The sequence below is a fragment of the Brachypodium distachyon genome, chromosome 3 (genome assembly GCF_000005505.3).
Source record: "Brachypodium distachyon strain Bd21 chromosome 3, Brachypodium_distachyon_v3.0, whole genome shotgun sequence".
NCBI lineage: Eukaryota > Viridiplantae > Streptophyta > Magnoliopsida > Poales > Poaceae > Brachypodium > Brachypodium distachyon.
The window spans coordinates 53,245,244-53,268,344 of record NC_016133.3 but is presented as its reverse complement, the minus strand read 5'-3'; the positions used below and the strand labels follow the sequence as shown (position 1 = coordinate 53,268,344).

At 43.7% G+C, this 23,101-nt stretch overlaps 2 protein-coding genes across 10 annotated transcripts; both read left to right on the top strand.

Annotated features, from left to right (window-relative positions):
- The first annotated feature begins 1,805 nt into the window (after positions 1-1,805).
- On the top strand, positions 1,806-7,815 carry LOC100844470 (rop guanine nucleotide exchange factor 14). Of its 6 annotated transcripts, XM_014901343.2 has the most exons (9): positions 1,806-2,055; positions 2,179-2,230; positions 3,305-3,431; positions 5,455-5,868; positions 5,941-6,095; positions 6,186-6,260; positions 6,403-6,678; positions 6,811-7,158; positions 7,256-7,815. In XM_014901343.2, exons 3-9 carry the CDS (start codon positions 3,356-3,358, stop codon positions 7,541-7,543), a joined length of 1,632 nt encoding a protein of 543 aa, XP_014756829.1. In that variant the 5' UTR covers positions 1,806-2,055; positions 2,179-2,230; positions 3,305-3,355; the 3' UTR covers positions 7,544-7,815. The 6 variants fall into 6 exon arrangements, with proteins under 6 accessions (XP_014756829.1, XP_014756826.1, XP_003570179.1 ...); XM_014901340.2 differs by lacking the exon at positions 2,179-2,230 and having other exon boundaries at positions 7,256-7,653; XM_003570131.4 differs by lacking the exons at positions 1,806-2,055; positions 2,179-2,230 and adding an exon at positions 2,326-3,181 and having other exon boundaries at positions 7,256-7,653.
- Positions 7,816-13,694: 5,879 nt separating this feature from the next.
- On the top strand, positions 13,695-22,853 carry LOC100844178 (dual specificity protein kinase YAK1 homolog). Of its 4 annotated transcripts, none has more exons than XM_024461340.1 (19): positions 13,695-14,407; positions 15,104-15,303; positions 15,663-15,816; positions 15,899-16,008; positions 16,102-16,171; positions 16,258-16,340; positions 16,442-16,523; positions 16,611-16,651; positions 16,744-16,866; positions 17,044-17,188; positions 17,291-17,399; positions 18,115-18,203; positions 18,394-18,468; positions 18,552-18,611; positions 19,225-19,299; positions 19,384-20,180; positions 20,499-20,654; positions 21,373-21,629; positions 22,544-22,853. In XM_024461340.1, the coding sequence occupies exons 1-19, from the start codon at positions 14,234-14,236 to the stop codon at positions 22,621-22,623; spliced, it is 2,880 nt and encodes a 959-aa protein (XP_024317108.1). In that variant the 5' UTR covers positions 13,695-14,233; the 3' UTR covers positions 22,624-22,853. The 4 variants fall into 4 exon arrangements, with proteins under 4 accessions (XP_024317108.1, XP_024317107.1, XP_003570178.1 ...); XM_024461339.1 differs by having other exon boundaries at positions 19,225-19,302; XM_003570130.4 differs by lacking the exon at positions 18,552-18,611.
- The last annotated feature ends 248 nt before the right edge of the window (positions 22,854-23,101 follow it).

The window sequence follows — 23,101 nt, the reverse complement described above, 5'->3', positions numbered from 1 at the left end:
CCCCGCTGAACAATCTGATCAAACTCAAAGTAAAAATCATAGAGATTTCTGCCAAGATAACTTTCAGCAACAGGGGGAAGCTGGTGAATATCACGGCAACCAATCAACACTCTCATAGATTCAGGACGATGTAAGGTAGAGTAGTCAATCTCCAGAGGAACACCAACAAGAGATGAAACAAATGCAACCGTCTTCTCATTGCGCTTATCAGGAGGTATGTTTCCCACATTCACCCACCCAGTATGCATCTCAGCTTTAGCCCCAACGGAAGCGGTCCAAGGAGACAAACTCAAAGTAGCATTACAGTCATGCATACGAAAGGTACCATGATAACAAGCCTTCTCAACCTATCTAGCGGAAGGAAAGTGCATGACATACTGATTGGGACCAATGAGACGTGCAGTGCAACGTCACCCCGAAGCAAAAAAATTATTAAACTCAACCTCAATCTCAGATTTAGAAGCCACCCCAGAAATCATAGAAATCACAATGCTACTAGAACGATCCTTCAACTGTTTAGCAAAGGTGGTATCATGATTGTAATAGAACCCCTGACCCTTCGATTGAAAAGCACACATAGAAGACACAAATTCCAAGGAAGAAATACTTGGCAAGTAGCGGCAAGATGACCAGATCTACCACATCTTTCACAAAGCAGAAGGGGACAACGAGCCGCCAGATGACTAGATCCACGACAATTAGAGAAGGAATCGATGTTACCGGTAGCGGGGCGATTCAGATCTGCTCGAGGCGCGGCGTGTTGAGGAGCACGCCCCGCAGGAGCAGTCTCCTTAGGGTGCGCTTCCTCACGCCACCGCTCCCGTTGACCACCACCTTGCCCTTGCGCCGCCTCATCCCAACGTGGATCAGCACCTCCTCCAGTATTGGAGGACTGGCCTTGCTTCGGTGAGTTGCGTTGCCACACGTTGTTACGAGCACGACCACGATCAAAGCGCCCCTCACCACGCCCTTGACGGCCAGCACCGAAGCCATCGAGGCGGTGCCCTCGATTGAAATGAGCCCCCCGATCTCCCATCGGCGGCGGCCTCGCAACCGCTGGCAACGGGGCCCGACTGGCAACCTGAGCAAAGGAACGCGAATCCTCCGCAATTTTCCTCGGCACCACCCGAACGAAGCGCCCTGAGGTTATGGAGGCGGAACCCTAGCACGAGACCAAAAGTGAGCGAAACTGAGTTCTAGATCTGAGACGGCCTCACCGATGGATGGAAGCGAAGGGGAAGTAGTAGCGACGCCACCCTCCCGTTCGCACGACGTGGCGCGGGTAGGAGGCCCAGGCCCAGGGACGCCACGACGTGGAGATCGCTCCTGACGTGGAGGAAACCCTGGTGCGACGCCCACCAGACCCGGCACAGGCAACCGACACGGTATGGAACCCACAACCACAACCTCCGGTGTAGATGCCAGGAAAGCCGTGCTAGACGCACCCCGTACGCCGTGCACAATATGACAAGGGAACACAAGAGAGCCTCCCGCATACGTGAATGCATCGGATTTGTAAGAGATTGAGTCGACCACTGCGCCGCCAGCATCAAGAAAGAGGAGGCACTCGGAATACCGGAGGTGGAGGAGCTAACCGTCACGGGGGCGAGTGTGGCTCGAGCCAACGGACGGCGAGAAGGAGATCGTCCAGCGACGAGGGGAGCAGGAAAGTTCAGACTCGGACATCATCCTCTGTCAAATCTCAAACGCCACGCACAAATCCACACGAGATGTTCTGTGAAATGATCGATGCCGTTGATGGTGGACGAGTACATATTTTATCCGGCACCTGCACGCTCACATGCTTGGCTTCCTGGTTTTGTTTCTCTCCCTCTTTGCTCTCGCCTTTTCTGATCTTCTTCCTTCATGCAGCATTTATTATACTTGACATAGTCAGACAGCACCAGCAGCCCCATTCACACGCACACACAGAGACCAAGCACACTCTCTTCTTCTCCCTTCCTGGCGTCTCTGCCTCCTCTGGTCTCCCGTCCTCACATCTCGTCAGTCTTCAGTTCTTCACGCTCAAGTGCCTCCTCGCATACTGTAGTGCTGGTAAGCTCATGCCCGTCTAGCCATTTCCATGATTCCATCTCTTTTTCGGTCGATTAAGTTTTATTCCTCGCTGACGCTAAGGCTTCCCTCATTTCCATTTGCTCTATGTTTCCTCGGCCGCAGATCCATACCGGAGTGCTCCAGCCGCTGATTTCTTCGCCCCGACGCCGCAAAAGTAACCACCGCTCCCTCTCTGCATTTCTTAAAATTGTTTCTCCACCTTGAAACACCGCTGCGATTCGAGCTCGAACCCATAGGCGTAGCCCCCATCCTGCGGCTCGTTCCATCTCTGTCCCGAGAAAAACCAACAACGATAAGCTTAACGTCTCTAGGCTAAAAGGTTTCACGGCAGCAGCTAGTGCGGTGAGCTGCCTTTTCACCTGTTTCAGCTCTACTAGTAAACGGTGTCCTGGCGATAGGTCTTCGTCATCGGCTCATGGCCTCTCTGCCGCACCAACGCTGGGGAAGAAAACACTCCAGCGAACAACCTCCCGGCTTTTTCACCTCTTTCCACTTTATTTACTGCCGTCTTTTTCAGGCGCCATGGCTTTCCGTTTCTCCCCTGAGCGAAAGGTCGTCGAGCACTAAAAGCTGCAGTAGCGAGCACCCAACAGAAAAGCCTAGTCCTGTTCCGTTCCTTTCCTCCGCCCAGGCTCCCACCGTCCAGTTCAAATTTCAAAGTTCGAACGGCCTCGACCGGCGAGCCGCCCCCTGACGACGGGTCAGCAGCAGCCGTAGCCCGTAGCAGGGACGGCCCATCGTCCGTTTCCGTTTCCGTTGCGCCCATAAATCGCCCCCGCGCGTCCGGACAGCGCGGATTAATCGACTCTCGCCTCCACTAATTAAAGCATCCTTAGCCGGAGTAGTATCTTGGTTTGCTAGATTTACTCCTGCTTTTTTGCCCCCAAGGCCTTTTGCGCTGATGCGTCAATCATTAGCATCTGAAAAGGCGCGGCGCGACTGGGATTGTTCAAGCCTGTGTGGTGGTGCGTCGCGGTAAACAAATTAAAGCGAGCGGAGGGGATTAAATTCTGCGGCCGTACCAGCGGAAACGCATCCCCCCGTGTCTTCTTTCTCCCCCTTCTTCTTCGCCGGTCGCTTCGCCTCCAATCGCCGGTGCCGCCGCGTATGTCTGTCTCCCCGTGTTTTTTCGGCGAGTTGCATCTTTCGAGGTCCCAGCGCGATCTAGTTTGCGAGTGGTTTCCGCCGTGATGCGCCCATTAAAATCTTTGATGGTGTGGGGTTTCAGTTTCAGGTCCTACTTTCTACTGCTCGTGCCGGTGGCGCGTGCTTGTCGGCGATGAGAATGAAGACGCTGGCTTGCTGCCGACGGCGGCCGCAGGACTTCAGCATCGACATGGATCAAGAGCCAGACAGTAAGCATACCACCTCGGGCACATCTCCTCCCCCTTTCTTCATTGCTGCCATATTTAATTTCAACTTGTTCCTGTGGTGTATTTTGGTCCTGTTCCTGTACATTCTGGTGCTGCATTTTTCTTTTTTCTAGACTCTTCGTTTTGTTTTGAAATGCAGTTTATGTTCGTATCGTGGTTACCATTTTTTTCTTTCTCAAAATGCATGAGTTTGTATTTGGTAGTACTCCTAGTTGCTAACTCTTGAATGCTCCTGCCTGTCTGTGTAACTCATTTGTTTTCTTCTCAAAATGCACTACTAGCTGTTTTAAACCCCGGGCGTCTTGCCCCATCCGGAGTCCCAAATCCGGCCCAAATTAGCAACTCTTTTACTACCTTCTGTCACCTGCCCGATCGAGATTAGCATAGCGAGTGCGGTCACATGGAGTAGGTATTGGCAATTTGGCAGGAAGTAAAGGAGGCAGCAATAGATTCCGGGCTTCCAGCACCAAAATACTGTTCATGGCGTTCCCCTACGCGCATGCTTTCCCAGAGGCTGCGGCACTGTGCAGTGCAGTGGGTTGGCAACGTGGGAAGAGTAATTGTGGGTCACCGGCCACGAGAGACACGGAACCTGGAGGAGAGTTAAAAGAGGAGCAGAGCCTCTGCGTTCTGATACCATCCGGGGCTCGATCCGGCTGCCCGCCGGCCGCGCCGCGCCGCGCATCCATGGCCTGTTCAACTGCCCCCGGCAACACTGGTACTCTGACGATGTCACATGTCCTATAGTTTCAGGGGGTACTCGCCTATAAGCTATAACCATTTTTTTTTTGCCACGAATCACCGGCCCATCACGTTCTCCTTTGCGAAGAAAACATATCCATGAGATCGTCCCGTGAAAGTTTCTCCTTTTTTTTTCTGGCTGCTTTTTGGTCTCGTCCGTTTGCATCCATTTGTATTTTTCTGTAGCTACCCTGAGAGTTGTTTATACAGTGTCAGTAGAGTGGAGCGGGCTGTGGTGCGTGTGGCCCCCGGCCACTTTCAGCAGCGTCAAGTGCGCATCTGCGCCTTCATTTGACTTTGGGGACTGAAAGGAGGACTAGCGTGCTGCACTCTGCTTTTTAGATGCTGGGCAGGTAGAAAGAACAGGGCTACGACTTGCACAATGCATAACGGCCGAATAATGTGTGGATGCCATGTGGCAGATACATGTGCTTCTCGTCACGGGAGTAGCACTGTTTTGGGGTGCGTAGAATACTAAACGGGTATGACTTTGCTCATTTTTCTTGTCCTACGGACTGCTGTATAGGTGATCCATCATTTCCTCTGAAGTAAAAAACCAGTAATTGAATTGGATCTGTAGTGTTTTCAGACTCGCTGAGTCTGAATTATTCAGACTGAACCTTCACTGTACTGTGCTTCTTCTCAAGATTTACCCTGTGATTTATGATCAGGCTGTAGAGGGTGGCCATTTTTTAGGTGTACGAGTTCTGCTTCGGTGGCTTTAAGTGGATATTCTTTTTCTTATGCAGTTCTGTGATGGTAATACGAGTCAATTATTTAAAGATAGTTTGTGGTATATACAATATTAAAATTTCAGGTTTAGAACTGTACCTATAGAGTAATATAGTCTATACAGTCTAGTGATGCACAAGGTACTTATGCATATACACATACAAAGTTCTCACAGAGACGAGTTCTTATGACTCCAGAAAGAATCCTACAGCAGAAAAGATCTTTATTAGCATGCTAAATTTCGAATCACACCATGAAAAATATTTAGCAACACTTGAGTTCCTCACTGTAGAATGCATAATTTGCTTTACGTTATACTTACTCTATGTTTACTGGAGTATTCTCTTTAAGCCACCAGGAACATCAACAGCTTCAATTATTTTGTAATGAACCACACACGCCATGATGGCTCATGAACCAAAGAGTCGCATGGATGTAACCTGTAAATGTGCTACTATGTGCCTTTATTTATTGTTTTGGTGCAATGTTTTGTTCATGATGCACAAATCAATTGAAAATACTAATGATGTAGGGGTGACTACATACAATGGCCTCGAGAGATGCATTTTCAACAGTTCCTCCTATGATGAGGATAGTGGCATTAGTGCAACAACTGGGGTAGATGGATGTGTCACCACTGATTCCCTTGATGATGAAGTTTCAAGTTGCTCCTCCAGCAAAGATGTTGATGGGTCTTCCTTCTCTTCACAATACATTTCATCGAGCAAGCAGGAGGAGCATTCAGTTTATGGGTTGGATACACTTGACACTGTCCATCAACTACCTGTCAAAGGGAAGAATCCAATCAGATATACATTGAGTGCTTCAGATATTGAAACCATGAAGGAGAAATTTGCAAAGCTGCTGCTCGGTGATGACATTTCGGGAGGTGCGAGGGGTGTTTGTGCTGCTCTGGCCTTGTCCAATGGGATAACCAATCTCTCAGGTATACCATTTACAACCATTTGCATGTTGTATGTTTCTTTGTCATGACAATAATGGGCATTTTCCATGACAGCCACTATTTTTGGAGAGCTGTGGAAGCTGGAACCACTGTGTGAGGAGAAAAAGATCAGGTGGCGGAAGGAAATGGACTGGTTACTTTCTCCCACAACTTACATGGTCGAGCTGGTTCCGACAAAGCAAAATGGAGCAGATGGGTGCATATTTGAGGTAGGAGACTGAATGAAGTTCTCTCCATTTGTATTATTGCATAACAGTTTTGGAAGATCTCAGATTCTGCTGTTCGGTTGCTCCATGCAGATTATGACTCCAAAGGCCCGTTCAGATGTTCATGTGAACCTTCCTGCTCTGCAGAAGCTTGATTCTATGCTCATTGTATGTTGCCATTTCTGTGTTACTCTTATCAGTAAATAAATATAGATATATAGCACATTTTGCATCTTTTTTTGTGTGTATTAGAAACTGTGTATATCTGCCCTAGTTTGATTCACTGATGCATATGCAACAAAATTTGCAGGAAGTTCTGGACTCAATGGTGGACACAGAGTATTGGTACGTGGAGAGTGGTAGCCGAGCTGGTGACCGGGGCAAAAATAATGGTCCAAGACAGACCAAAAAGTGGTGGCTCCCATCCCCTTGTGTCCCTGAACAAGGGTTATCTCAATTTCAGAGAAAAAGAATAATATTTCAGGCTAAACTTGTCCATCAAATCCTCAAAGCTGCAAAGTCAATCAATGAGCAGGTCCTGCTTCAGATACCTATTCCCACAGCTGTTATGGGCGCCCTTCCTAAGGCAAGCACCGGCAACTCGATTTAGACTACTTTAGCCTTTAAGTGACCTGTGACATTTTTTCTGCAAGCTGCATACTTCTTTTTTCCTAGATTTGATGATCGATCGTGCTGATCACTTGATTGAATTTTGCAGTCTGGCAGAGCTAGCTTGGGTGAAGACTTGTACCATGCTATAACCACCGACTATATTCCTATAGAAGATATCTTCATTTCTCTCAGTTTAAAAACTGAGCATAGTGTGCTTGAGACTATGAACCGGTTAGAAGGTGCATTGTTTGCATGGAATCAAAGGATCTCAGAGGAAAGAAGCAAGAAATCCCCAGGGCGTCATTCCTGGAATTTCATGAAGGACAGTTCATCAGAAGTAGAGAAGATGACTGCATGTATAGAAAGGGTTGAAACTCTCATGCAGCTTCTGAAATCCAGATTTCCCAACCTGCCTCCAACATTTACAGATGTTGTGAAGGTCCAGTATAACGAGGTAAGTTTGGCATCACACGATAATGGGGAAATTGATCTCTGTAGCTGAAAATGGACCCATATTCTGAATATTTCTCTGAAACAACTGCTTGGTGTAGGACGTTGGGCATGCCATTGTGGAGGCATACTCCAGGGTTCTTGTTGGGGTCTCATTCAGCATACTGTCAAGGATAGCAGAGGTCATGCTTGAGGACGACCTGATCAAGAAGCCCAACACACCCATGGCCACCCTGAAGTTTGACCTGTCGTCCGACGTATACCTGGCGGGGATCACCGAGACGCCGCCAGGCCACATCCGACGGTCACTCATGGACCAGATCAGCATGGTCGACGGTCGCTTCGATACGGTCGTCAAGAAGAAGGGGGCTAAGCAGCTGATGTGGTGAAAGATAGACCATGTGAAGTGAAGCTCTTGGCAGTGGTCGTAGGGCTGTTGTACAGGGTGATGCGAGGGGGACTGCGTCCCGGCTACATACAGAAGTTCTTTTACCTTGCTAATATTAGTGCACTGCGTTTTGGGTGAACCGGTTGTACGGATAGCCAATAGTATCATAGTATAGCACCTGTGGTGTAACTGCAGCATTCGTCGATTCATGCCAATGGCAACCCAAATGCTGCAATTGCATCTAAGCAACCTGGTGAAAATCTTGATAAGCTATGTTGCAGAATTCGTACGTCACTGAGGTTAAGGCGTTAAGCAGTAAGCGCGTCTGCGTGCGTAGTGGTGCCCTTGCCCTTGCCCGTGCGTGAGGTTAAGGTGACAGAAAGTTCACGACGACGCGTCTATCAAATTCTGGGTTAGATGCGTGTGGCCCGAAAGGAATAGAAACGTGCCATGTCTCCAAAGTCAGGTTTGGACTTTGGAACCGGAAAAACAGCTGGAGGAGAACTGAGATTGATCCCGTCATGGCCTGAGGCTTCAAGCGAGAAATTTCCATTGCAACCTGCTACGGAGGTCACGGTTTGCTAAGAGAGCCCGGACCTCTCCTCTTATCCCCATCTACAGTGGTAAGAGGCGATTTGTGTACCCCTCTCTGCTTCCACCTCGCCGGCGTCGATCCGGTCGATTTCTCACCCTCCGGCGGCGGGAGGATGGGGAATCGACGGATCGCGCTGTGTATATAGTGTAGGTAGCAGTGGATCTCTGCCGGCGGCGCTGAGGAGTTGGTGGCGTGGCCGGAGAGAGTTTTGTGGGCAGTGGTCCTCTCCTCCGCCCTGGTCGCTCCGGTGGAGCGCCGTGGTGGATTTGCTGTCCGTTGCGCGGCCGCGACTCGTCGGAGCTGTGGTGCGCGTCTCCCCCAAGCCGGTGTCCGAGAGATGGTGGAGCCGGCCGTCGAAGATCTAGGTGGTGGTGCTGCTGTTGACCAAGCCGGCGTCGTCGAGCGTGGTGCAGGATGGAGGCGCTCAGGTGCCGAGGAGCGCCGACTTCCCGGCCGCTCGGGGGATCCTCCCAGTCCAGGCAATGAGTGGAGGAGTGGCGGCGGGTTTTGCCGGCGCATCGTGCTGTGCGGTGAGGATGACGCTGGGGTGCTGAAGGACTTCGTTGTAAATTTTCTATTTTCAGGGCTTTTCTGTAAGAATCTTGGTTAATGCAATATGATCCACCTTCGCTAAAAAAAAACCCTGCTACGGAGGTAGGAGTAGTGCACGCTGCCGATGTGCAAGTACGCAACCAAAGGTGACAGAAAGGTCATTGCCGGCGGGCGGTTTGCATGGCTGCAACGAGCGGAATGTGCTTGTGTCTCAGAAAACCAAAATGGAGCGTCTGTGGCACGTTGGAGCGAGGAACCACGGATAACAAGATGGCCGGCAGATCGTCTGAAGTTTGAAGAGACGGGAACGGATTTCCCACGGGCGAATGTTGGGGTTGGAAAGTGGAACGATTCTACAGTTTGAGGGGCCCATCGAGGCGCCGTTTGGGTGCCACAGGCCCACAACCTCCTGCTCCATCCCGTCGCGCTGACTGCTGCTGAGAACTCCACCTCTGCACGTGCAACTGTGCAAGAGGTGGGCGCTGTGGGACCTCGGGTCCACTTGTGCCAGATGGCGCAGATGTCAGGAGGATGCCTGTCCCCTGACAACTGCCGCATGCTCGGCCGTTGGATCCAGGATCTGGTCCGAGTGTTGTACTCCTTCCGGTGAGAGATGCTCCGTATTTAATGCTCGGTAATACTATTTCCGTCCGGAAATAACTGAATTGAATTTGTATAGATTTTTATATAAATCCGCATCATTTATTTTGGAACGGAGGACGAAAATAAATTTAAGATGCGACGAGCATAATTTTTTTGATGCAGAAAATCAAAATAATCCATCACATTCTTGTTTTATATGATTCTAACACATAATCATTTAGTATTATTGAAATAAAAACATAGTTAAATAGAAATAGAACTTTGGAACGTGCTGATAATAAAGTTTTAATGGCCTCTAGAAGGCCCAGGCAAAGGAATAGCTCTATCCTGTTTCTGAAAATCTTCTTTAATTTTACCTTTGATATATCTCTCACTCAATATAGTGTACCATCAAGACATCTTGTTGCGCAACTTGATTTTGATGATCATCATAGCTGAGAAGGCCCTTTCAACTGTTGCCGTCGCTACCGATAATGAGACAATAAACTGTAGTTTGCACTTGCAGGGGTATCGATATGGAAACTGTGACACCGGAATACGGACACCGTGATACGGCAATTTTTCAAAAACACCAATACAAGGATACGTTTATATATACAGTAAATATTAAATTAGTGATGTACAAGAATGAGAATTACTCTATAGGACATGGTTGTTTTGATCCAAGATCCACGAGTATAAGTTTATTTTTTCATATATTTTCAATTTTTTTTGTTTTAATCATCAATTATATCAATGAAATGTCGATTGCGCGTCATAAGAATTACATAATTGAAAATGCATTTCAAATACGAATTATTCTTAGCCTGAGGTTTATATTCTTCGTGTTGTTATTATTTATTTGCTTGAGGATTCAATCCATTAATTCACAACCCTAATAACCATGTGATATGAATATAGCTAAAAATCTTGCATTGAACTTGAGACCACAAGTCCTCTTCGTCTATCCGTAGGATAGAACCATGTCTTGTGTATATTTTACGCACATTAATCGTTTTATCTCTTGTATTTTATGATTTTCTCATGAACGGAGCGGCAAAATGCAACTCTAGATCCCATCTCATGGCTCAAACTTTTCTTGGAGCATAATCATCAATGGACGCTAGCGATCATCGGTCGTCAGACTCGATTACCCAATGTCTCGCAACTCGTTAACACATACCATCAATCTCCTATTTTTCTATACCAACTTGTCATTTACCTATTTATGCCGATAGGTGCCATGCAAACTTAATTCTTGATGTCATGGATGACGTGAATATGACTCGACCCTTGATCATCAGCATACTCAAGTTGTCTATCGAGCTTTCTATATCTTGAAGAGTTCGCCGCTCTACGTGTAACACACGGTCTCAAAGCATAAGATTTTCTTGACATTATTCATCTCTACGTCATATGAAATGCATCCTACCAGTGCATGCATTCTTTATTTTTCACCCTTATTTACCCCTATGTCTTCTAACACATTGGACCGAAGTATATGTTTTTCCCTTTTGTCGCCTTTCTTTCCTCATCAGGTACTTGTTCTTGTGAGAAGTATCGGGTAGCCTGACCGAGCATAACAAATATATCCATCATCATCCATTTAGAGATAAATAAATGAAAATATAGATGAATTGTTTGGCCATTTTGATATAGATGCATAGATCAGACCCCACACTCACACTTGCATTGTAGGGTGCATTGCCTAGCACCCTATGCCGGTGGTGCTTAGCATGCACGAGATCACGACAGCAGGTAACCATGTTAATAATTGTAATAAGTAAAAACATGTATATTATGACCTACATATATCAAACAGAATATTCACATTTATCACAAAGATTTTAAAACTATGTGTTTTAATGTTGTAATGCACCATTTAGCTTGAGGTTTCTATTCCTTGTTTTGTTACCATTTATTTACTGAGGTTTTAGCTCGTAAATTTGCAACCATAAGAAACGTGTCACGTGAATATAGCTAAAAAGCATGCATAAAGCTAGAAACAACGTGACCTTTTCGTCTATCTATCTATAGGAAAGAACCATATCTCGTGCAATTTATTCAATTAATCCTTCTACCTCGTGCAATTTACTTCTTCTTTTTTGTCATGAACGGCCCGGCAAAAGTCAACTGTAAATCATATCTCATGGCTAAATCTATCTTGGAGCAATCATCAATGGACGCTAGCGATCATTGGTCGCCAAACTCGATCACCCTATACTTGCAACTCATTAACACAACACATCAATCTCCTATTTTTTATATCAACGTGCCGTTATCCTATTTATGTTGATGGATGCCTTGAAAAACTTAATTCTTAGTGCGGTGCGTGAAGTGAATATGACTCGACACTTAGTCCTCGTTATCTATCTATCTATTGACATTTATATATCCATATTGAAGACTTATTCACTCTACATCATGTAACATGTGGTCCAAAAGCATATTTTTTATTTATTTATTTATCTCTACGGCTGGTAATGCATCATCCCAGCGGATACGTTTTTCTCTTTTTTTTCCGCCCCTATTTATCTGTGCATCTTGTAACACATTGACCCAAAGTATACATTTTCCTTTTTTCACCCTTATTTGCTCGTGGTTACTTATTGATGTGAACGGTAGCGGATAGCCCGTTGACAGCAAGTCATAATGGATGTATATCTTGACGTTGTCCATTCGGCAAATGAGTAAATAAAAACATAGATAATATCTTTGATCATTTTTAGATAGATGCACAATTAGAACGACCACGCTCGCATTTGCATCGTAGGGTGCATTGCCTTGTACGCTATGCAGCGGCGCTTAACACATCTCATGTATATTTTACGCCATAAATCCTTCTATCTCTTGTACTTTATGTCTTTTTTTGTCATGAACGGCGCACAAAATTCAAATGTATCTTGGAGCAGTCATCAATGGACGCTAGCAGTCCTCGTTCATCTGACTCAATTACCATATATCTTGCAACTCATTAACACAAACATCAATCTTCTATTTTTCTATATCAACTGGTTGTGTACCTATTTATGTCGATGGGTGTCAGGCAAAACTTAACTCTTAGCGTCGCGGATGACGTGAATATGACTCGACGCATAGTCCTCGTTATCTATATATATATATATATATATATATATATATATATATATATATCAAAGGCTTTGTCACTCTATATCGCATAAATCATGGACTAAAGCATACGTTTTAGCTTATTTACCTCTGTGTTTAGTAATGTGTCATCCCAGTGCATACATTTCTCCCTTTTTCCGCCCCATTTACCTCCACGTCTTCTAACGGATTGACCTAATGTATATGTTTTCCTTTTTTTCGCCCTTATTTGCTCGTGGTTACTTATTCATGTGAACCATAGCCCGTTGACACCGATTCATAATGAATGCATATCCTGACATGCCAGTCAGTGTATGACGTGAATAAGACTCGATGCTTGGTCCTCCTTATCTATGTATGTATATATCTATCCATCTATCTAGAAGACGTTGTCACTCCATCGCATCATGCATGGTCTAAAAGCATATGTTTCTTGACGTGATTTACGTATGCGTTCGATAATGCATCATTTTCGGTACGCACGTTTTTTTGCAATATTAGCATCTTCTTGTAACGCATTGACCTAAAGTTTCCGTTCTTCCTTTTTTTCCGCTCTTATTTGCTCGTGGTTACTTATTCATGTGAACCATAGCCTGTTGACACCGATTCATAATGGATGCATATCCTGACGTGCCCGATCAGTGGATGACGTGAATAAGACTCGATGATTGGTCCTCCTTATCTATGTATCTATATATCTATCTATCTAAAAGACTTGTCACTCCATCGCATCATGCATGGTTTAAAAGCATACGTTTTCTTGACGTGATTTGCGTATGCGTTCGATAATGCATCATTTCGGTGCATACTTTTTTCTTGCCCTATTTGCATCTTCTTGTAACTCATTGACTTAAGTTCCTTTTTTCCGCTCTTGTAACTCATTTTTTTTGCCCTTATTTGCTCACTGTTACTTATTGATGTAAACGGTAGCAGATAGACAGTGGCACGAGTCATAATGGATATGTATATTGATGCCGTCCGTCCGTCGAATACATAAATAAGCAATGTAAATATTTTTTGATCATTTTGATATACTCCCAAATTTGTCCAAATATAAATGTATCCATGTCTAAAAACATATAGATACATGAAATGAAAAATCATTTAATATCAGACTGAGCGAGTAGATGCAAAGATCGGATGGCCGCTCTCGCATTTGCGTCCCAGGTGCATTGGCTAGCACGCTATGACAGCGGTGCATAGGGTGGACGGGAGCGCGTGAGCACGTTGATAGTCGGAGGCCGTTGCCACTGACACCGTATTTAACTGGAGTAATTAAAATCCAGCCGTGTATATATATCAGCTGGAAAGAAGGCGGAGCGGAAAAAGCCCACAGAGAAGAGAGGGAGGGAGAGGTGACGGAGACGAGGAAGGAAAGGAAGAAAAGAGACGAAAGACGGAGGAGAGGGGATTGGGACTCGCCGCCCCGCTCCAAATTCCCCCGCCGCTCCACCACCTCCAGTTCCTCGCCTTCGCCGCCCCCACATCCGGCGACCACCAGCAGCCCGCTTTCGTCGTCCTGTCCCCAAACCCCTACCCGCCCAATCCGCCCTGCTCCGAGCTGTTGGCTTCGCCTCGGTAGCCCGGCGAGGTGAAAGGAGGCAGAGGACGGAGGAGATCGGATATGTGGGAACTCGTGTTCGGAGTAGCATTGGGCGATGGCCGCTGCATAGGATGCAGCTTTACTCCGCCAGTGGCCGCTTAGTCTGCTGTTGCTGCTTCTGCTTCGGAGTGCGTTGCCGTGATCCCAACAAGAGCCTAGGCTGGTGCGGGTTGGGCTGACGTGTTGCTGTTGGCCTCTTGATCTCCACGGGCGCCTGCGCCTGCCTGCTGGGAGGCGGTTGCGTGAAGCGAATGGAGGAGTCTGGGAGGGAGAAGGACGCGGCGGGCCCGCCATGGGCGCCGAGCAACTCCACGGCGTTCCGCCAATTACCTGCGACGGTGAGCGCCTGGGCAGAGGCGCCGCCCGCCCAGGGCAATGGTGTTGCCGTCGGGTCAAGCAATCTCCGCGCCGTCAGGAAGAGGCCTGTACGTTTCTTACACCTTCCCCTCTCACGGGGCTACCAATAGATGCTTGCTTTCTGGAGCCATTCTCGGGCTCACCGTGCTGAACTGTCAATTGGATTGAGCTATGGTAGTGTGTGTCGTAGCTGGAATAATTCGAATGAAACTGCTCGTAAGAAACCAATACATCTTAAACTTTGCTGACTTCGAACTATTCAAATCAACACCGTTGATGCTGCTGTCTTTTTCCTGTTGCTTGCACGCACCGTGCAGGCATCTATAGTTTGACCAATTACAGCAGTGAGTTCAAATTTCCCTTCGATTCTTCTGACTCAAACTTCGTTTGTGACTGCTATCAGTATTCCCAGCCATCCAGCGCCCCTATGTTTTCTGCAAAATTCATTCAGTGTTGAATTTGGTACATACTAGTTTTGTTTGCTTGCACTTTCTGTTTCAATCCATCATTAGTGTCATGAGATCCTAATTACTCGTTATAAGTGATTGGGAGATATTACACAAGTGCACAATTCAAAGCGCGCCAGGATCCTAATTGGTGTTTCTTTTTAGAAGAACATCCTTTACACCATTGCTCTATGACAAAAAAGATGACGGGATATCTACATTTCAATTCGTTTTCATTGTTCTTTTGTATTATATGTGCATCTCATGCTCATATAATTGTGACGTTCCACTCTGAATTTCAACTATTTATTCCTGCAGCTTGTTGCAAGATTAACCAGAGATATCATCCAAACTTTTGAAAATTGCAATCCTGAGTTTAGTTACTCAGATTCACTAAACCCGAAGCGCTTTCTCACCAGTCCTGCAGTTCCAGTTCATAATAATGGCCTTGATAATGCAAATTCCGACCTCATCTTGTATGTCAACATGGAATTGGTTAACGAGAAGTCATACCGGAGGTTAGTTTAGTTATTTCCAATGTACATATTTAATGTATTTCTTTCTTTCTGGCTAATTGATAATTCTAAGTACAATTTGAGCACATAAATCCACTTTTGCAAGAATCAAATTTTATATGAGAAGTTAGAAATATCTGTCTGTACTTGGAGTCTTGGAGAGCCCAATTTTTAATGAGAATGAGAATTAAGAAATCAAAGTATGTGAAGAAGAAATAGATCCATAGGTCTGTCATGATAGTTGGGTTCTTCTTCCATTTTGTAGAATTTGTGTGGTAGATCTATCCGATTCAACTTGTCTTCCATTTCCTTTTCAGGGTTCAGAATTGTTAAGCTATGATGATTTTTTTTTTTGTACTTAGGTACATTGTCGAAGAAATTCTTGGCCAAGGCACCTTTGGACAGGTTGCTAAATGCAGGGATGTAGAAACCGACAACTATGTTGCAGTGAAGGTTATAAAAAACCAGCCTGCCTTCTATCAGCAGTCTCTCACGGAGGTCTCGCTGTTGAGCACGGTACAGTAGTCTATTTAGCATTTACTTATTTGGTTGGATGCCTACAAAAATCAGCATCAGAACTGGTTTCATGTACTCGCAGCTAAATCGCACATTTGATCCTCATGATGAACACCACATTGTCCGGATGCTGGATTTCTTTGCATGCAAAAATCATTTGTGTATCTCATTTGAAATGCTTGGTCAGAACCTGTAAGTAACTTACATCAAACCCGTGTTCACTAATAGAACCATTCCCTTTTTTCAGTTTTGATTCGTGTGGTAACATAAACTCCCATATTGTAGATATGAGCTGTTGAGACAGAACGGTTTAAGAGGTTTACAGATGAAACTTGTCCGAAGTTTCTCCAAACAGGTCAGGTGTCATTTTCAGATACTGCATGAATTCTCTATATGTACCTGTTACCAACATATCACCATACTATCTATGATAATTTTTAGATACTGGATGCATTGATTGTCACGAAAGGTGCTGGAATTATTCATTGTGATCTTAAACCAGAAAATATCCTTGTAACTCAAAAGTGAGTTACTTCCCCTCAAAATGAGCATTTGCTTTGTTTACCTTTTGTATGCTATCACTTCCAGCTATGCTTAAATTTGATGACCGAGGTGCCCTTTGCAGTGCAAAAACAGATACTGAAGTTAAAGTAATTGATTTTGGATCAGCGTGCATGGAGGGTAAAACAATTTACTCATATATTCAGGTTTTATTTAAACTCCCTCATCAATATGAAGTCATTCTATTAATATGGATTGATATGAAATCAAGCTTGCATCTTTTCCTTTTCCAGAGCCGTTATTACAGGTCACCGGAAGTGATTCTTGGTTATCCGTATCCTATGCGACATCTCTAATAGCAAATATATTAAACAACGCATGATTGTGAATTTTTGCTGGTGGGTTTGTACCCTTAACGAATGCTAGATATACTACTGCCATTGATATGTGGTCGTTTGGCTGCATAGTTGCTGAAATGTATATAGGGATTCCTTTATTTCTTGGAGCATCAGAATACGATGTCCTTAGACGTATGATTGAGATTGTTGGGTAAATTGCTTTATTGAAAGTCTTGTCTCTACTTTATTCATTTTCCAATCAGTATTTGCAGGTGAATTGCACATACTGGATTAGGTGGTAACTGGTTGAGTTGTTTCACTTTTGCTTCATTTAATAGTTTTTCAAAATGTCAAAATGTTTCATTTACCAAAATTCAACAATGAACAGTGTGCAACCACCAGATGATTTGCTAAGGGAGGCCAAAAATACCAAGAAATTTTTTAAACATGTTGGAAGCATCTATCCTGGTAATGAAGGGCATGACAGTATTGGCAGCCCATACAGAATGTTAACTGAAGAGGAGGTTGAAGCAGTAAGTTTTTGTGATTTTTCCTTGTTATTCTGAAGTCTTTTTTGTGTCCTGCATTATACATTTACCGTGTTATTCATACCCTGTCTATATCTTGCAACACAGAGGGAGTCCCAAAAGCCAAAAGTAGGGAGATGGTATTTCCCCCGTAGAAGGCTTGACAGTCTCATATCTGGGTACCCTTGGAAGAATTTAGAAGAGGGCAATCTGCCAGGTTTGTTCTGTGACACTTTTGTTTAAGGGTGGGCTGCGCCTGTTTATGAATTTCAGGGTAGTTGTACTTCTATGAGGTTCAATAGTCCCAGTAGTTAGTGATTTTTCATCACTATGTTTGTGGTTTCTGTAGTGTTATTTGAACATCGAGTAGCTGTCTTAGCATGCAAAAACCTGGTTGGCTTACTCTGTTTCTAGGGATGGCCTGGAATTAGGTTGATAAAAAAAATAGTAGTATCTTACTCTTGCAGAACTGTTCACTTCAATCTCTAAGCTATGACTATTTATCAGTGAAGTGCATGCTTATGCGGATTGGATGTAGAGCTTGTAACACACACGAACGGATACTGGCTGTATGCTTTGTGATTTCAACTATTGGATAAAATGCTGGTAGTTTGTACTAACAGGGTTCCCTTTACTTTTATTCATATTTCATGTTGCAGTTTATATATCGCTATATGTAAAATTTGGATTATAGACAAGTAGATGATTAATACTGGCATATACAGGAACCACATAAATTATACAGGGCTTTAACGACGAGGCATGAACCTAGCTTTCTAATAAAGCTGGGCGAAAGCCTTTTCTCTAAAAAAAAAATGACAAGGCATGTGTGTTTATTGCATACCGAGTCATAGTTTCTTGAATGATAGCATCAGTCCTTACAATGAAGTTGCTAATTCCACCATATTTTGTCACTTGCAATTTTGATGCAGAGACTGAAAAGGCAGATTGCTTAGCATTGGTTGATTTCTTGAGAGGACTTATTGAGTTTGATCCTAATAAGCGTTGGTCACCACTGCAGGTATTCGCTAATGATAACAATAATTAATCTGACTTTACGCTTCAGATGGTGAACTTGAATTTACATTAATTCTGCATCTGGAATTTGTTGGAAATCCTTCGGAAAACATTTAGTTTTATTTCTGTGGGCACTAATTTTTGTTCTTGAAAAATCAATGGAATGACTTCACACTGATGAAAACTTATTTCAGGCTTCATATCATCCATTCATAACAGGGGAAGTCTTCACTGGTCCTTACGACCCTATACAGGAGACTCCGATAATTGTAAGTATGGTCTCATCCAGACAACTTACTGCATATTTTCTTCTCATCAACTACTTGTGATGTGAAACCTCCATTAACTGTAGCAATCAACTTTTCGTTTTCTTCGTTCAACTGGACGGAGGCATTTAATTTTGGATCACAGGGTAAATACACATATGCAACAATGTTTCTTCCACTAATCTTGAAAAATCTATTGTATTTATGTTTGGGAATTTTGGGTCTGTACCATTGAAAGAAAACAACACCACTTTAGCAAAATACCATCAAAATATTTCTGTTTAGTTGAATGCTATCAAAAGAACCTACATCTACTGAGTTACAATTAACCATTCTGTCCAGCTCGGTTACTTCTCTCCCCATTTCCTTTCCTTTGCCAGATAGAATGCCGTGGCAAATTCCGTTCTTGTCCCTGTTGAAAATTATAGGTCCGCAGCAGTGCAGCTTCCTTCCTGAACACAACCTCAGCCTCCTCTGTGAATGCTCAACACCCGTAATGATCATAAAATCTATCTAACCTTGTTACCTTTGTGGTATTTAACTAGATGGAATGCTTTTGATGGTATTTTCTTAAGTGGTGTCTTTCAATGGCACATATCCAAAATTTCCTGTGTGATTTTAAACCCTTCAGATTTCATAGTGGTTATATATACCAGAACGTTTGGGCGGAAACCCGTGAAATATTTGGACCTCAAGAGCTGCCTTTTTCTATACAGTTCTAGTTTATAAGTCAAACCTTGTATTTTTTGTGTGCTGTAGCCTGTTGGCCGTGCTGCAGCAGTTGATCACAATCCTGGAGGAGGGCACTGGTTTGCTGCTGGCCTTTCCCCTCAGGTTGTAAGTATGTTCTTCCATGTTTATATTCAATTGAAAATTTGTAAGCTACTACAATAATATATTTATCTATAAATTTTCTAGGTTGGAAGCTTTAACAGATCCCTACCATTCAATAACGCTTTGTTGCCAAACATGCCCTTTTCATATGGAAGCAGCTGTGGTAGCTTTGGTAGCCATGGTAGCTTTAATGAAAATGTAGGTCCAGCAAGCAGCTACGGAAGCTATGATGTCAATAATGTCAACATGTATCATTCGCCACTAGGTCCTGGATTCAATCTACAGTCACAAGCTGGAGGATCATTTGTAGGATTTAGTCCAGATATTAGAAGACGATCTCACCTCTCTCACAGCGGTGGCATTCGATTAAGTCCTGGGGGTCCAGGGCCTATGTCTCTTGGGGCCAGTCCATCACAATATACTCCTCCAAATTCCCAGATGCAAATCCCAACTAGTGATACTGCCAAGTATGTTGCCACTTCTCCTGCAAGGGGCAGTCATGGCTCCTCATTGGGAAAATCCGCTGCGGTAGGCCAATTCAATAGGAGGAGGAATCTGGGTCACCCACCCGTGTCAACGCCACCACATGAACACACATATCAACCGATCCAGGGACACCATGGAGATGGTGTCAGTTCAGCCTTTTCTCGAGGACATTCTGGCTATTCACATGGTGCACTTCCTAATTCTGGTCATTATAATTGGCGACCGCAAATAGGCATTCCTACTGGTTTATCTGCCAACCCTTCTTCCAATCATGGTTATTTCCAACCATCTGGTTACAATGATTTTCCTCCTTTGCACAAATCCAGTGTGTCAGCAGATACATTGGCCTCCACTTCGTCGATACCAGATCCAGCTGATTGGGATCCCAACTATAGGTAATCATGCATACTCCCTCCATTTCACAAAGGTTGGCGTATTTTGTTTCGTTAAGACAAGGCTGTGACCAATGATAACTCTATTAATATGTGCTTTTACATACATGAAATTTATATCAATAGATTCGTCTTTAAAAGTTCTTTCTAATAATCATGATTTTGTATCATATATGTTACATATTAGTAGTGTAATTCTTGGTCAAAACCTTGTCTTAACGAAACAAAATATGCCAACCTTTGTGAAATGGAGGGAGTATTAAAGTTAATTATTTCGAAGTGTTTGTAGCCTATAGCTTTTTATTCTATTTTGACGTGCAGTGACGAGTCACTCCTGCAAGAAGAGAATTCACTGGCAGCTGAGTTACGCGGTCTTCACCTGAGAGATGCAAGTGGTCAAACGATCCAGTCTAGCAGATTGCCCAATATCCAAAGCCATGATACTGCAAGCTCAAACCCTTTGTCCATAAATCAAAGGTATCATAGTGTGATGAGATTCGACATTTTGTTGCTGCATTGGGTCTTCCATAAAAGTTTGTATAACAGAAACACCGTTCATCTTATAGAATGCTTCTGAGCATAAGACATATATAGTTTGTCCACATCTTTAGGAAAATGCACAACTCACCTTTTTCACCCCATGCCATGCTGCTGGTTTCTGTTTCGTCACATCTCTAATCTTACACACCTTAATATCTCTGATCTTACACGCCTTAATATTATTTTTCAACAAGCTCTGATTATAAGTTATAACTGAAGAAACTGTAATGAACTATCAGTCTATCACCACTGAAACAAGGGAGAAACAAATGTGATAAAAACGCTTCACATATAGAGGTAGCAATATGATTTGTCCAGTCTTGTAAATCTGGATACATGCCCCGGTAGTTGAAAATATACAGATGTGCATTTTACCATACATATCCCATTCCGATGGAAACAGCTGAAATTGATGCTTCACATATGGACTTAAGGATACAATTTCCCAAGTCTTCTCATTTTAGGTTGCCCAGAGGGTTGAAACTATACAGATGCATATTTTACCTTGCATGAACACCGTCAATTTTATGCTTCAATATTTGTTTTCTGATTTGTCAGCCAAATTAAAACAATTGGTACCAGAGGAGGTTTTCTAAAAAAATTCACCTGCATTCTTAAGTACATTCACTGACTCTTTTTCATGTTTTTATTGTAGAAGTGACCGCCTATTTCATGCACCCTCTCTCGGAGAGAATAACCTTTCTGCTGATCGCATCACCTATCATAGTTACAACCATGCAAATTATTCTCAGCAAAATTTCCCTGGTCGACATGTACTACCATTTCAGCGGTACAACCATATGAATTCCACCTATATGCGCCCGATCAGGAGTCTGCAAAATGGTCAATCTGTTTGGCCTAATTATAGTGTGGCAGAACCTACACCCAGTAGTATGGATGAAGGGCCTTGGGGTAATGTTTCTACTGTTGTTGTACCCTTAAAACTTCCTTATTTCGATGTTGATATAGTTGACATTATCATGGCCATTATATTCCTGCCAATCTACCATTTCTGTTCCCTCTTTTTAACTCTATAATGTTAGGGAAAGCAGAATCCTGCTGTAATCACGACTGCATCTTAATCCAGTCCAATGTTAGCTCATCTCATTGTTGCTATTCATTTTCAGTATATTGGTAACATCTAGGACGTAAGATAACTTTGCGCAAAAAAAAAAAAGAACGCAAGAGTTTAACAATATAGTCCAATACTCCCTCCGATCCATAATAAGGCCTTGTTTGGTACTAGTGTTTTTTACTATTTTCTAGGGTTTTATCCACTCCAAATTGGAAAACACTAGAAACCCCAAATGGTTGTTTGGTAGGGAAGGATTAGAGGGGATTATCCTTAAATTTCTCCACAAAACACCCCATTTTTGTACCAATTAAAAATACTTCTCATACTAGTTTAAGGTTTTTTTGAGTGTTTTGGGTGAACACCAAAAGCACTTAAATACCAAAACACTAGTGACTAAAAAATAATACACTAGTTACACTAGTGACAAAAAAGGCCTAAGTGTTTAATAATAAAGTTAACTTAGACACTTATTATGGATCTGAGTATGAATGGAAAAACTGCAGTTGTGAAATGTCTAATCTTATGCGACAATGCATGAGATACTGATTGATGCTCTGTTGACCAGTCAACTTTTCAGTTGGATGTTCTTTTCAAGAAACACCTTGCTTTTTGTAATCCTACTATCGTAGCTTAATGGTGATCACCATTGTTTATTTCTAAGCCGGCATGCAATTTGGAATTGCGGAAAGAGGTTCGCGTGCATATATGTTTGCAAGTATAATACTGATCAAAATGCACTATTTATGCGCAGGAGGAAGGGGCGGTCACTCTTTTGCAACAGGCGGACTGCCACCGCCGTTTGGGAGAAAGGATTTCGGGAGGATATATTAAGGCCTTGGCCTTTGATCTGGACTCTGGAGGAATGCCATCCAATTGATGGCATGAATTTGTTTGTGTTTGCAATTCATTGTTGCGCTATTTACCGTGCTGTTAATCTTGCGATTTGTAGCATTCCTCCTATTGCTGTCCCCATGTGGTACTCGGATCATGAAGTTATATCGTATGGGCTATAATTATAGCATTCTTTTTTTTAGGAGATAATTATAGCATTCTTTGTTCTTTGTTACACACAAGGTGACAAGGATGGGGTGATCCCCGCAAAAACAAAGGATGGGGTGATGAATGATGGCTAGTACCTGCCAAAAGAAAAGCGAGAAAAGTAGCTGTGCTCCCTTTGTTGAATGCTATGACGCATTCCTAATTTCAGCCGTGCTAGCAAGACAAATTCAGGCCTTTCGGTGCATCAAATTTATTCCTAATTTCAGCCGTGCACACACCAAACTCGTAGTTAGTTAGGAGCTTCGTAGGC